Source organism: Psammomys obesus, unplaced genomic scaffold (assembly GCF_907164565.1).
Source record: "Psammomys obesus unplaced genomic scaffold, mPsaObe1.curated_primary_1811, whole genome shotgun sequence".
NCBI classification, from domain to species: Eukaryota; Metazoa; Chordata; class Mammalia; order Rodentia; family Muridae; genus Psammomys; species Psammomys obesus.
In genome coordinates this window covers 6,661-22,392 of record NW_026592811.1, presented here as the reverse complement: position 1 = coordinate 22,392, position 15,732 = coordinate 6,661, and the positions used below count along the sequence as shown (strand labels likewise).

Sequence of the window (15,732 nt, the reverse complement as noted above, 5' to 3'; positions counted from 1 at the left end):
CATTCTGACTGGTGTAAGATGAAAACCCAAAGTTGTTTTGATTTTCATTTGTTAAGATATGTGAGCTATTTTAATTTGATTATTTGTTTTCTAAATATTTAATTTTGAACTTTTTGTAATTTTTGGATGTTGTCCCTCCATTGGATTTGTTGCTGGTCATTTCTTTTCATATTATATAGGCTGCCACTTTGCCCAAATGATGATGAAAAATCTTTTCAGGTTTATGAGGACTCCTTTAATGATATATTCTGATTGGTGTAAGATGGAATCTCAGAATCATTTTGACTTTCATTTCTCAGATAACTAAGGATGTTGAACATTTCTTTAAGTGTTTTTCCACCATTTGATATTTCTCTGTTGAGAATTCTCTGGTTAGCTGTGTTACCCCATTTTTAATTGAATCATTTGGTTTGTTGGTGTCTTATTTCTTGAGTTATTGATATATTCTGTATATTAAGGACAAGGAAAGGACAGGAGCCCCACAAGGAGACCAAAAAAAAAGCTAAAAAAATCTGATCCCAGGGTGTTCTGAAGAATTGATGCACCAACCAAGGAATATACATGGAGAGGACCTGGAACCCCTGTTCAGATGTAGCCAGTGGGCAGCTCAGTCCACATGTGGGTTCTCAAGTAAAGAAAACAGAGGCTGCCTCTGTCATGAACTAGATCGACTGTTCTTTGTTCACTTGCCTCTGACAATGCGGCCCTGCCAGGGCATAGAGGAAGAGGTACCAGGCAGTCCTGATGAGACTAGATAAGCTATGGGCAGATGGCACAGGAGAGCTCCCCCTTTCAGTGGACTAGGGAAAGGGAGTAGGGGCAAAGAGATAGGGTGGGACTGGAAGGAGGTGAGGGATGGGGCTTCAATCATGATATCTTTTTATTTTATTTCTTCAATGTCTTGAAAATGTTTATTATTTGAGTCTTTCATTTGCTTTGTTAGAGTTGCCCCACTTTATTTAATATAGTTTGAAACTATTATTAAAAGTTGTTGTTTACTTGTTTTTCACTCAGTCTGTCATTTGTGTGTGTGTGTGTGTGTGTGTGTGTGTGTGTGTGTGTGTGTGTGTGTTAGGATTTTTGTGAGTAATTTTATATCCATCTAGTTTGCTGGAATTTTTTATCAGCTGTAGTAGTTTCCCAATGAAATATTTAGGGTCACCTACATATATAATTACATTGTCTGCAAATGCAGATGCTTTGTATTCTTCCTTTCAAACTTGTATCACTTTTATATCCCTTTGCTGTCTTACTGGACTAGCTAAAATTTCAAGTAATATATTGAATAGATATGGAGATATGAAAAGAGTAGACAAGCATGCCTTGTTCTTAATTTTAGTTGAACTGCTTTGAGTTCCTCTTCATTCAATTTGATGTTGGCCATAGGCTTGCTGTTATCTACCTTTATTATGTTGAGGTATGTCCCTTGTATCCATGATTTTGAGTAGATTTTTTCATGAAGGTATGTTTGATTTTTATCAAAGAACTTTTCTGCATCCAATGAGATGACCCAGCGTGTTTTTTTTTTCTTTCACTTTGTTTATATGATGGATGAATTTATCAATTTATGTATGCTGAGCCATCCATGCATCCCTAGGATGAAGACTACTTGATCATGTTGGATGATATTTGGCCAAAGATTCCAGGACTTTCATTTTGATTGTTTCAGCATGGGTCTGGGGAACCTCATAGGAACTCATAGCATGGAGGATCGCTGTTGGCTACCTGCCAGTACTCCAAGTATTTCAGCTTCACCAAAGATTGGGTCAGGAGTTTCTGAGGCTCACCAAGGATGGGGTGTGTCTTCTCTGGATAGACTTGTTTGGTCTTCAGGATTTCCCACATGTCTTCTTCAATGACTCAATTGCCCTGAATGAAGATGATGCCCAGGGTCTTCATCAGGGAACCAGTCTTGGGTAAGCCTTTGCCAACACTAATCCTCTCATTGTTTGGGAACTTCAGCTTGCAGATGAGGTCTTATGAGGGATTACTGGAGTTGATTTCCCTCACTTCCACTGCACAGGCATCCTCGAGCTTCTTGAAGGCATTGTTGAAGGTCTCAGGAAAATCTTTTTCAAACTTCTTGGTGATAACCCTCAGCATTTCTTCCTTGATAGTAGGCTGCTTCAGATTGTAGTTGGGGAGCACATACTCTAAGAGCTCTACCACCTTTCTTGTTATCAGTTCTCAGTGCATAACGATAGTGTATAGGTTGGCCCCTGGAGGTCCCTTTTGCATAATTTGCTCACTTTCCTCACAGGTACTTTCATCTGAATCAGAGGAAGAAATACTCAGTGTAATTTTGGAAGATGGTGTTGCACCTTGGGAGTGCTGAAAGACTCAGCTCCAGGCTGGATCTGAGAGACAGCAGAGGACTCTGCTACTGCCTCTGGTGTTTCTTCTGTTGTCCCTGAACATTTCAACAATCCTGAGCCTCACCTCAGGTCTGGCAGAATTTCTTGCAGGTATGGAGCTTACTCTTCTGACCTCAAGGCATGATAATCTGGCTAAGGTCAAGAACAGGAAGTTTGGAAATGTGCTGGGACTGCAAACACATGTAAGAAACAGAAGGAGATGATATGAACTTTTAATCAGAAAGAGAACACCTTGTTTGTAACTAAAGTTGCTGCTTCAAGTTTCCGTAAATGCAGTGCTTTAGGAATCCAACACGCCGCTGTTATAAAAAAGCATATTCCCTGAGTAAAACAGTATATGTTTTTTTTTTTTTTTTTTTTTTTTTTTTTTTTTTTTTTTTTTTTTTTTAGTGGGACTTCTCTATCTTGCTTGTATTGTACTTGTGTAATGAGTAGCAACAGTAGAGGAGTTCTGTTAGGAGATTCTGGGAACCTCTGATTTCCTCTCAGTTAATATCACCAGCTGAAAAATATTGAGGCTATTTCCTTTTCTACTCTGAGGCTGCCATTTCTATGAAATTCTAATCACTGTTTAGAAAATATTCTCCATCTTAGCTTCCTGAAACACCTGGAAATAATTCTACTGTAGGTTTAGTACATCTGCTTTAAAACACACACACACACACACACACACACACACACACACACACACACACACTATGGAAGCCACTTGGATAAAGAACTGCCCTAGGCTACCTATGTGCAGGGGTTCCAGGCCATCTCCATGAGTGGTCCTTGGCTGGAGTGTCAGTTTCAGAAAAGACCCCTGTGTCTAGACTTTTAGGATCTGTTGCTCTCCTTGTGGAGTTCCTGTCCTCTCCAGGTCTTACTATCTCCCATTTCTTTCATAAGATTCCCTGTACTCTGCCCAAAGTTTGGCTGTAGTAATGGGGACAGGGACTGTCTCTGACATGAACAGATTGGCCTGCACTTTGATCACCTCCCCCCGAGGGAGGAGCAGCCTTACTAGGCTACAGAAGAAGACAATGCAGCCATTCCTGATGAGACCTGATAGAGTAGGATCAGAGGGAAGGAGAGGAGGACCTCCCCTCTAAGTGGGCTTTGGGAGGGACATGGGTGGAAAAGTAGGAAGAAGGGTGGAATTGCGAGGGAAGGAGGGAGGGAGCTACAGGGGGGATACAAAGTGAATAAACTATAATTAATAAAAATAAAAAAAATAAAACACACACACAAAACAAAACAACAAAAACAAACTGTCCTTTCTATTACTATAACCACCAGGCACCTAATAGCATCAAAACTGCCCAGTCAATGAAGCTGTCATTAATGGAGGGCTTACATAAGTTCACCTGCATCCTTACCTTGATTTCTGGTCAAATTTAAGATTCTTCGCTATGCTGATTTGAGGGCAGTTTACCCACATTGAGTTCCTAATACCCCCATGTAAAAGCAGGCCAATAGATTTTCTTGGGGACTCTCAGGATTGATGGCAGGGATAGGCCTTTCGCTAAGGATAGAGTCTCTCTAGGATGGGAGGTTCCTTCAGAACACAATGTTTTGCCTTTTTATTTCCTAAAGAACATTGTACTCCTTTTGCTTAATAGAGACAGTTCTAACTTGCGTTTAAGCTCCATATCTAACCCACATGTTTGGGATTCTCAACTACACATATCTTATCTTCACTGGTATCTCCAACTCAGTTAAATTTCTTTGCGTTTTCTGTTCTTTAACATGGGGTTTTCCTAGCTCTGCTCCCAAGTTTTATTTACTGTCTCATCCCAGAGACCATAGAAGGAAAATGAATGTGGATCTCTACTGGCACACTCTCTTCAGGACTTCTTAGTACCTAGGACAATGTAGCTCATAATCTTCACTAACTCGAGCTCCAGGTTATTTAGCACCCTTTTCTGGCTTCTGCCACCAGCTGCACTCATGTGCATATACCCATACAAAGATATAAAGAAAAATAAAATAAATTTTAAAAAAACATGTACATGGATGGAACTGGTGGTAGTTACTCTTTTATGAGGACTCCTTCAGCTGAGAGTGAATACAGAGCTTTCTGGAACAGAAGATTCAACATCCTACGATGACCAAAACAGAGAAAATGACCGACCAACACTCCACCCATCCCCCTTCCATTCCACTCCCGACTGCCACTGCTGCTCTGCCCCACTCTCGTTTGCGGAGATAAGGCTGTCTTCTAAAGCTGGCAGAAGTGGAAAAAGGTCACTTAAACAAGGGTGTAGCTTCTGGGGTTGAAGGAAACGGAGTAGGGGCACTATTCTCTGAGACTGGCCATGGGTAAAACAATGGCATGGGTAGGGATGAAGGAGAGGTACAGCACAGTGAACAAGATGTCTTCTGAGGTAAATCTATGAGAACCGGTTGCTTCTTGATTGTTGAGAAAGCAAGGCTCTTTTCAGTAGGCACAGATCGATAATTAAGTCAAAGATAGTGTGTCTATGGCAGAGTGTTCTCATCTAAGGTCATCCAAGCCTAATACCAACACTGCAGCTGAATCATGTGAGGACTGAGGAAACCGAGATCACCCCCTTTGTTCCCTCATGGAACTTTTGGGAGCAGGAGCGCTCTTTTCAGTTGACTGAGAAAGAAAAATAAAGCTTTAGGGGTCTCTGGTCTATGCTGGGCGTTTCTCAGTCTCCTTCACCTCTTCTCCTTGACTATAGCTGAACTTAGACCTGTTTCCTGTTGCTTCTACTGAAGGAGGGGTTATCTTTGGCTAGCCCCCTAGAAAGGAATATGTATTCTCCAGCCTCGCACTAGGTTTTAAAGCTCTGAGGAGGAAGTGACTTCTGTCATTGAGAAAAGAAAGCAGAAGGAAGAGAGTCTCATTGTGGTGTGAGTGGGTTTCCTCCGAGTTATCAAAGTCTGAATATTTGATACTTCGTAGTGCTTTAGTTGACTCGGTTGCCACTCGTGCTAGGAAGACTTCAAGACATTTATTTCTGCAATCCTCAGTAGGGAAGTCTACTTGAAAAATGAAACTTCTTCCTTCTGGACTAAGTGCTTGTAATAGAAAATGTCTGTGTGAACCTTTATGATTTACTATTCTTACAAATTATCTCAGTCAGCCAGGTGTGGTGGAACATGCCTGTTCCAGCACTCAGGGAGGCAGAAGCAGGCAGGTCTGTGTGAGTTTATGGCCAGCATGTTCTATGAAACGAGTCTAGGACAACCAAAGCTACATAGAGAAACTCTCTCAAAAAAACCAAAATTCAAAACAGAAAAAAAGTTCTGCGCATCATGGGTCTTTTGAATTATTATTTAATTTTATTTTTTTTAAATAAATGGCTTCTTCACAAACAGAAAATACCTGCAGCATACTCTTAAGAAAACTGGAGTAAGGTTTTTTATCAAGAGTCCTGGGTTATATGGAAGCTAAAGAATACGGTGTTGAGCTTGGTGCAGAAAATGTCATTCAGCATACATAATGATTATTTCATTTTCTCTATCATGCACACTCAATTTTTTAAGCTTCTGTTGTTAAACCTCATTTACTGCAGGAACATGATGAGTTATTTTATTAAATACTGTTTTTTATGATAATCAATATATATTATTATTTTTTTAATTTTTTATTAATTACACTTTATTCATTTTGTATCCCCCATAAGCCCCTCCCTCCTCCCCTCCCGATCCCACGCTTCCTCCCCTTTCTGCATGCATGCCACTCCCCAAGTCCACTGATAGGGGAGGTTCTCCTCTACTTTCTGATCTTAGTCTATCAGTTCTCATCAAAAGTGGCTGCATTGTCCTCTACTGTGGCCTGGTAAGACTGCTCCCCCCTCAGGGGGAGGTGATCAAGGAGCAGGCCAGTCAGATTATGTCAGAGGCAGTCCCTCTTCCCATTACTATGTAACCCACTTGATTTGATCCATTGGAAAAAGAGGACCATTTCAAATGAAACAGTGTTTTCTGCAGGATCATCACTGAATTAAATGCTGACCAAATAGAACACATGAATAAAGTGGCTTATGGAATAAATCCTGGCTGAGATTAGAGTATAGATCTTTATATGTTTTTAAAAGATATGACAAATTGAATCCAGTTATTGTATTATGTAAATATATTCATGCTTTGATGTTTGAGAAGATAGAACTATACATAAAATGTTCAAAAAATCATTTTTAATTTAAATTTAATTTTAGAATTTAATAGCATAAATAACATATTTATATTATTTCCACCTCTGCATCTCCTTAATCCTTTGAAACAAATTAACATCAACTTGGATATTAATTTTATTATGAAATATTTTATGAAATAATATTGCTCATTATTTACTCACCTTGTTTATTTTGCTTCTCTTTTTCTCTACTATGGATCCAATTTCAATACTTTCAGCAAAAATATTCCTAATGAATCATTGAAATATACTGAGCAGGAAATATACTTAGAAGAAATATACGTGTATTTGGGCAGAGGAGGAAAATGAAAAAGATCAGTATCTACATTTATCTCTGGATGTAGTGGAATAATAGAACACTTATTTATCAGATGATATTTATCAGATGTTATTTTCTGATTAGTGATGTATTCTTGCTTCGTCCTCCCTCACTACCATATTAACATGAGAATCCTATGATTTATAATTTACTTATCATACAATTGATTTTGATGAGCCTTTTTATACCATCAGCATTTACTTTCCTTAAAACTCACATATTGGGATGTGTTTTCCTTCTTTACTCTTTTTGTTTCCTCATGATACTGGGGATTCAACCCAAGGAAATCTCACATTTATTCTCCAGATACACATATTTGACAATTAGAAGCCAAGATCCACATAGAGAGAACATATAATATTAGTCCTTCTTAGTTTGCATTATACCACGCAGTATGTTTGCCAGTCCCATCTTTTGGCCTGCAAATTTCATTTTTTAATTAAAATTAATAGATTTATTTTCTGTGTTTCTGTGTGTATGTATGTTTGTGTGTGCGCATGTGTGTGTACATGTTCCTGTGCATGTGTGTGTGAGTATGTGTGTGCATTCACTGCAAATATATCTGCACCATGTGCACACCTGGTGCCTATGGAGGTCAAAAGATAGCATTGGATCCCATGGAACTGAAGATAAAGAAGGTTGTGAGCTGCCATGTGGATGCCAAGACTCACACACAGGTTGTTTGCAAGAGCACCAAGTGCTCTTAACTGCTGAGCTACCTTTCCAGCACAAGTAATTTTAATTTTATTTATAGATTAATTCTGTTAAGTAATTAATTCTGTTAAGTATATTAATCATATTTTCATTATCCCTTCATCTGTTGATGGATATCTAAACTGATTCTATTTCTTTGTTATTGAGAATACAGCAACAATAAGTCTGAATGCATGAGGATTTATTTAGATGTAAAATCTTTGGGGTACATGATTAAAAGTGATGTAACTTGGTCATGTTTTTCAATATTACTTTTGTGGCCTAAGTTTCTCAGGCTAATCTTTAATCCACTAGGTAGCACAAACAGCCCACAAACTTATCGTTTTATTGACTTAGCCTCCTATGCAGCTTCAATTACATTCCTGCAACAGCATTTTCTCAGTTCATAAATTGCAATGTGTCACTATTGGGAAATAGAGACTTTGGCAGATAATTGTGCAAGTTGAAATCATGTGGGTGGGACTGCTGTAAAGTTCTTATACTGTCTTTAAAATAACAGGCCAGAAAAGTTTTACTTCTCCTATTGCCACCATATGAGAATAAAAATTTACATTTGTCTGAAAAGGATATCTCACCAGATACCAATTCTGCCATCACTTTAGACATGCATAGCCTCTAGACTAACAAGAAAATATTGTTTTTAAAGCCAAATAGGATAAGATGTTCTGCTATAAAAAGCTTGATTATATCTAGTAGTGTAAGATCATTGGAATATACATCCTGTAGTAAATCCTTGTCATTATGAAAGCCAGATATTTTGTGTTTCATGAATTTAAAGTGTGAATATTTTTGTACTCGGATAATATCACCATCATGTCTGGGAATTTATTTTTTGAATCAGAGAAAAGTAACAAAAATTAAATAATCTGAGGTAATGCTAAAAGAGCCAAAATATGTTTTTACTTTTCAGGAACTCCAGTTGAGAGTACACATAGTACAGCTCTTTGGTTATGTTATACTACATTTACACTACCAATTCTTGACTACTGAGTACTGAATTGTATCTCTCTCTCTCTCTCTCTCTCTCTCTCTCTCTTTCTTTCTCTTTCTAAAATTCATCCTGTAGAATATTCAAACTCATTAAGTCAGAGACAACTCTACTGTGCACACAAGATATTAGTGCACACAAGAAGGCACAGAGATGATGCGCTATTTGAAGAGACAAGAAAAAAGATGAAGATAGAGGTCTCATAAGAAGTCTATAATGATGACACCTTGATATTGATATGTTAGCTTCCACATTTGTGAGAAAACAAATTTGGACCTGTAAGCCACTGAGTCTGTGGTATTTTTATGATAGGCTAAACAAGTGAATAATTTATCCTTTATAGAGGTTTATTTCTACATTATGTCAGATCTTAAAACAATTCATAGGAACTCACTTTAATGACCTATTCCATTTATGAAAGAGAAAATTTCACAGAATGTTTTTGTGGCAGTCAAACAAAAGACACTCTATACATAAAATCAGTGGTTACTATTTCACCATTACTGACAGCTGTGGTGAACATCATTCTAGCTCCCACTATAGGGCCACATCGGGATTGGTAAAATTAAATAAACAAGGTCTAATGGGAGGCAGGATTTACAGATCATGGCATAGTGACATTTAATTCCAATGAAAGGATGACTTGCTTGTTTCAGTAATTGTAAAGGGTGGTAGAATAGAGAGGCCCAATACATAGGAATAAGGAAGATGGATTCTTGGTCCTCCAGATAAAGACCATTGTTTATCAAGTAGAACTTACTTGTAATTAAAGTATAGGGAAGACTTATAATTATTTCATTTGCAGTTTTCAATTATATCAAATTCTCAGCATTGCATAATACTACAGCTTAATTTTAGGCTCTCCCTTACAGTGTGGCTCCCCATTCAAATTTCTCCTTCAACACCGCTTCTGCATGACTTCTGCTCAAGAGTCCTATGCCTCATATAGCTCACATGTAACTTACTTCCAATTGCATCCATATTGACTTGACATTTTCTTAAGTTCTTTGTTTTTAGGTTTTCAATTTTTTGTTTTGTTTTGACAGCATTTCTCCACGTAGTCTTAGTTATCCTGGACTTGCTTTGTAGACCAAGCTGCCCTTGAAATCAAAGAGATCTCCCTGCCTCTGCCTTCTGAGTGCTCTGATCATAGGTGTGCATACAGTGTTGGCTACATTTCCTTAAGTTCTAACTAATTTTTCTGAGAAAATACACTGTGCTTCTTACTGATTTTCCCTATTTTCCTGTAATCTACAGGGATTATCTTAACATTTTCCTCATATTATAGCAGACTCTAGATTCTAAACTTCTATGAGAAGAATATGGACAATTGAATATTTTCCTCTTCATCTGATATGAACAAATAAATGCCTGTAGAACAAGAATTTAATGTTTGGGACTAGATGGACCTTGAAGAAGAAGTCTGAGATATTAAAACATAATGTCCTCAAATCATTACAGCAGTCTTAGCAGATCACATTATAAATCATTTAGTTTTCCTGGTATGGTGGCAAACACCTGTAAACCCAGTATTTGCAGAGGCAGAGCCAGGTGGATCTCTGTGAGTTTGGAGCCAACATGGTCTACAAAGAACGTCCAGGATAGCCATGGCTACACATAGAAACCCTGTCTTGAAAAACAACAACAAAAAAAAACAAAACAAACAAAAAAAAAACCAAAACAACAAATTAGTTTTATGTAACAAAACGTGAAGAAAAATGTTACAGAGAAAGAATGACCACCCCATTTCCTCTGAGTGGAGGTATTTTTTGTGTTGACATCAGAGGAGCAGAGGTTGTTGAGGAGGAGGAGCTTACTGAAAATGTGAACGGTAGAAATGTAAACCAAGAGGATTCGGACTCATGTGCAGACAGGGTGTTCATTAAATAATTTGGAAGATGAAATACTCAAAGTCTAAGACACTAAAATTTTGTTTCTGTTATTTTTCTTAGCTTCTTGATTCGACTATAGGCCACATTCATACATATATGAATGTGTATATATGTGTATATATGAATGTGTATGTATGAATCTGGGGTGAGCTGAGCTGAGCTGAGGTGAGCTGAGCTGAGCTGGGGTAAGCTGGGGTGAGCTGAGCTGAGCTGGGGTGAGCTGATATATACATATATATATATATATATATATATATATATATATATATATATATATATATATATATAATGTATGAATGTATATTCCAACTTTATTCATATTATATGAATATCTACTTATGGAAAGACAGATATTATTAATGTATTATTTTATTTTTTAATTATCCCAATAATTGATCTCAATCATAGTAAACAATAGAGTTTATTTGTCATCTTTGGAACCACATGTAAGGAAATATATCTACAAAGTATTAAGTGTAAGTGTCTTAGTTATGCTTCTATTGCATGATGAAACACAAGAACCAAAAATAACTTGGTAAGGAAAGGGTTCATATTGCTTATGCTTTCACATGACAGTCTGTCACCTAAGGAAATCAGGGCAGGAACTCAAAGTACAAGCCTGGAGGCAGGAGCTGATGCAGACACCATGGAAGAATCGTGTGAAAACTCTGCTTACTGCTTTGCCCCTCTTACATTGTTCAGTTTCTTTTCTTATACTGCAGGACCACCTGCCTAGGGGAAGCACCACACATAAGAGCCTGGGCATTTCCATACTAATTATTGGAAAAGGATCCCCACAGGCTTGCCTACACTTTTGTTATTATGGTGATATTATCTCAGTTTAGTTTCCCTCCTCTCAGATGAGTCTGGTGTGTATCATGTCAAATAATACAATATCCAACAAAATATCTTTAAAGATTTTTCTTCTGTGGTGAATAAATGGTATATGTTTCTATTTGTGAATCATTGTAATCTGTATAAATTTTTACAGTTGTCTTAAAAATGTATACATTTCTCTTTTTTCTTTTTATTTAATCTATCATATATTGCATCCCAAGCACAGTTTCCTCTCTCATCCACAGATCCACCTCCTGTGTTACCTTTCAGTAAAGGGGAAGATTCACACATTTATCAAACAACCACAGGATAACAAAATGCAGTAAGACTAGACAAAAACCCTCAAAACAATGTTGGGTGAGGCAACCCAGGAGGAGGAAATGAATCCCAAGATCATGTAAAAGAATTAGAGAGACCCACACTCCTACTCCCACTGATAGGAGTGCCCACCCCATAAAAAAAAAAAAGCTAAACAACCACATCATATATGCAGAGTACCTAGCACAGATCCATGCTGATAGTAGCTGCGGTCTCTGTGAGTCTCTATGAGCCCTGTTTAGTTGATTCTATGGATCTTGCTATTGTGTTGTTCTCTCTGGTTCCTAGTATCATTCCTCTTCCTCTTCTTCAGGGTTCCCTGAGTGCTGCCTAATGTTTGGCTGTGGGTTTCTGCATCTGTTCCCATCAACTGCTGGAGGAAGCCTCTCTGATGAAAATTGGGCTAGGCTATGATCTATGAGTAAAGCAAAGTATCATCAAGAATCATTTCATTGACTTTTTTTTATCCAGTCATGTTTGGTTCTACTTAAGGATTATGGGCCATCCAGACTCTGAGTTATACCACTAATTGTTTGGTCACTGCCACAAGTATTTCAATATCATTATCCTAGCACATCTTGTAGGCAGGACAGGTTGTGGTAAGATTTTGTGGCAGGGTTTCTCTTCTAACACCACCACTGGATGCTTGCTTGGCTATGGAAGATGGCCAGTTCAGGCTCCATTTCCTCCATTCCAAGGACACCTGCTATGTTCACCCTCAGAGATTCCAGGAAGTTTCTATTGCACTAGGTTACCACAGCCCTCCCAAATGTCCCTCATTCCAGTCATCTCTACCTGTACTGTCTCTCTCTTTCCTCGACCTCAATCCCTCCTGTTTCCATCTCCACTTGACCCCAGTACACCCACATAATCTGTCTATTTTCCTTCCCAGGGAGATCCTTATACACTCCATGCAACCACTCAAAGCCTTCCTTGCTGGCCTCTCTGGGTCTGTGAATTGCAATGAGATTATCACTTACTCAACAGCTAATATCCAGTTATAATTGAATACTTATGTATGTCTTTCTTGGTCTGGGTTATTTTTCTCAGAATTATTTTTTCTAGTTCTTTCCATTTGGTTGTAAATGCCATGATGTCATTGTTTTAAGAGCTGAGTAATACTCTATTATTTAAATATGCCACATTTTATTTATCCATTCTTCATTTGAGGTACATCTAGGTTGTTTCCAGTTTCTGGCTATTATGAATAAAGCACCCATGAACATACTTGTACAAGTGTTCTTCTGGTAAGATGGAGCATCCTTTTAGTATTTGTCCAGGAGTGGTATAGCTGGGTTTTAAGTAGAATGTTTCACAGTTTTCTGACAAAATAACCTATTGATTCCCATAGTGGCTGTACAAGTTTATACTCCCACCATCAATAAATGAGTATTCCTTTTCCTCCACATCCTCACCAGAATGAGCTGTCAACTGTGTTATTAATCTTAGTCATTCTGGCATGTGTAAGATGGAATCTCAAAGTAGGTTTGATTTGTGTTTCCCTGATGACTACGGATGTTGAACATTTTTTTCAGACTCCAACAATTTTATTTTATTTTCTCCCACAGCTTATTTATCCTAGAAAAATCTTTCAAGCATTACAAAAATCACAATGAGTTTACATTCTATTTTTCCTTAAGTGACCGATAAAAACAAAACAAAAAACCATGTTCCCCAATACCCTCACATGATCAAACGTTTTATGTATTATGGCTGAGAAACAAATGTGAAAAAAAAGTTATTCACAAGTACCCACATACATTTGCAACTATGCAACTTGCTGTAGATTAACAAAGTGTAAGCAAGCAAGGTGATTTTTCCCAGCCAGTTTCATTTTATTAGCAGGGTGCAATTTGTGGTTACAAAGACTCAATTATCTTAAAAAGTGATATTATAAAAATCTTAAAAGAATCACAACTCTAAACTTTTATATAGGAACAATCAGCCATTTTTATTTTAAATCCTCAAGGACTATTCATTAGTAATTTTTATTAAATTATACCAGGAGGCTGAGGGCAAAATGGATGTGAGAAATAAATCACCTTGAAGCTCAGCTTCAGCAAGAGAGTCATATCAGCTGGTGCTAACTGGAATATTGTTCTCACTCCCCAACCTCAACAAGTTCGTAGCTCAGCTATTAAGAGTGGACTTTTCTGAACTTCAAATTGTTCCCTAAGATTTTCTACATGAAATCCACTAGTAAAAACATCTTAAACCTGACCTTACTCAAAAAATCTCTTTTTCCAAATTCTTTCTACAGGTGATGATCATTGCTAATAATCTACATCTCTATGTTCTTTCCAAGGGTGCTGACTGAATCATTAATCTGCTTCACCAGCAATGCTTCAAAGTGATCAGGCATTATTATTGTGAGAGCCAGTGATACTGTGCAATGAGTAAATGGAAGCCCCAGAGAGTGTTCATACAACTCGTGTATTCTGAGGGATGCAATGATCAGAAGGGCAACAAGCAGAGCTATGCTTCATAACAGTGTGAAGTCCTCAGGACAGGGAGTCCTCAGGGATCTGCCTCCTGAGATACACCCATGTTGGTTGTGCTAACCAGTGAGCCAAATTCCATGAATTCAAAGCTGTTTTGCACAGCCCCTGACAACCCTTGCTTATTATATTCTGAATTTCTTTTTTTTTAATTTTTTAACTTTTCTTAATAATTACACTTTATTTAATTTGTATCCCCCCTGTAGTTCCCTCCCTCAGACCCTCCCAATCCCTGCCTTCCTCCCCCTTCTCCACGCATGCCCCTCCCCAAGTCCACTGGTAGGGGAGGTCTTCTTTTCCTTCCTTCTGATCCTAGTCTGTTAGGTCTCATCAGGAGTGGCTGAAATGTGGCCTAGTAAGGCTGCTCCCCCGTCAGACGGAGGTGATTAAAGAGCAGGCCAATCAGCTCATGTCAGAAGCAGTCCTGTTCCCATTACTATGGAACCCACCTAAGACTGAACTGCCATGGGCTACATCTGTGCAGGGGTTCTAGTTTATCTCCATGCATGCTACTTGGTTGGAGTATCAGTCTCAGGAAAGACCTCTGTACTCAGATTTTTTGGTTATGTTGCTCCCCTTGTGAGGCTTCTGTCCTCTCCAGACCTTACTATTTCCCACTTCTTCCATAGGATTCCCTGCATTCTGCCGAAATAGTCTGCAGGGCAGAGCCTTTCAGAGGCCCTCTGTGGCAGACTCCTGACTTATTCCCTATTTTTCTTCTTCTTCTTCTTCTTCTTCTTCTTCTTCTTCTTCTTCTTCTTCTTCTTCTTCTTCTTCTTCTTCTTCTTCTTCTTTTTCTTCTTCTTCTCCTCCTCCTCCTCCTCCTCCTCCTCCTCCTCCTCCTCCTCTTCCTCCTCCTCTTTTTCCTCCTCCTTCTTCTTCTTCATCTTCTTCTTCTTCTTCTTCTTCCATCCTCTTTGCCTTTCTGGATAGGGACTGAACATTTTAGCCAGAGTCCTCCCTCTTGATTAGTTTCTTTAGGTGTACAATTTTAGTAGGTTTACCCTATATTATATGTCTATATGAGTGAGTATATACCGTGTGTGTCTTTCTGCTTCTGGGATAGCTCACTCAAGATGATCTTTTCCTGTTCCCACCATTTACCTGCAAATTTCATGATTTCCTTATTTTTTTATTGCTAAGTAGTATTTCATTGTGTAGATGTACCATACTTTCTGTATCCATTCCTCAGGTGAGGGGCATCTTGATTGTTTCCAGCTTCTGGCTATTATAAATAAAGCTGCTACAAACATGGTTGAGCAAATATCCTTGTGTACCTGAGCCTCTTTTGGATATATGCCTGGAAGTGGTACAGCTAAATGTCGAGGAAGCACTATTCCTAATTTTCTGAGAAAGTTTGATTTCCAACTTGATTTCCAAAGTGGTTGTACAAGTTTACATTTCCACCAGCAATGGGGGAGGGTTCCCTTTTCTCCACAGTTGCTCCAGCATGTGCTGTCACTTGAGTTTTTGATCTTAGCCTTTCTGATGGGTGTAAGGTGAAATCTCAGGGTCATTTTGATTTACATTTCCCTGATGACTAATGATGTTGAGCATTTCTTTAAGTGTTTCTCTGCCATTCGATATTCCTCTACAGAGAATTCTCTGTTTAGTTATGTTTCCCATTTTTTTAATTGTGTT

General features: G+C 38.3%; 1 protein-coding gene across 1 annotated transcript; it reads right to left on the bottom strand.

Annotated features, from left to right (window-relative positions):
• Nucleotides 1-1,613: 1,613 nt before the first annotated feature.
• LOC129683192 (melanoma-associated antigen B3-like) lies at nt 1,614-3,798 on the bottom strand. The gene is given in 4 exon segments (XM_055615830.1): nt 1,614-1,682; nt 1,684-1,827; nt 2,011-2,173; nt 3,737-3,798. Coding segments are annotated over 4 exon segments (438 nt in total).
• Between the last annotated feature and the right edge of the window lie 11,934 nt (nt 3,799-15,732).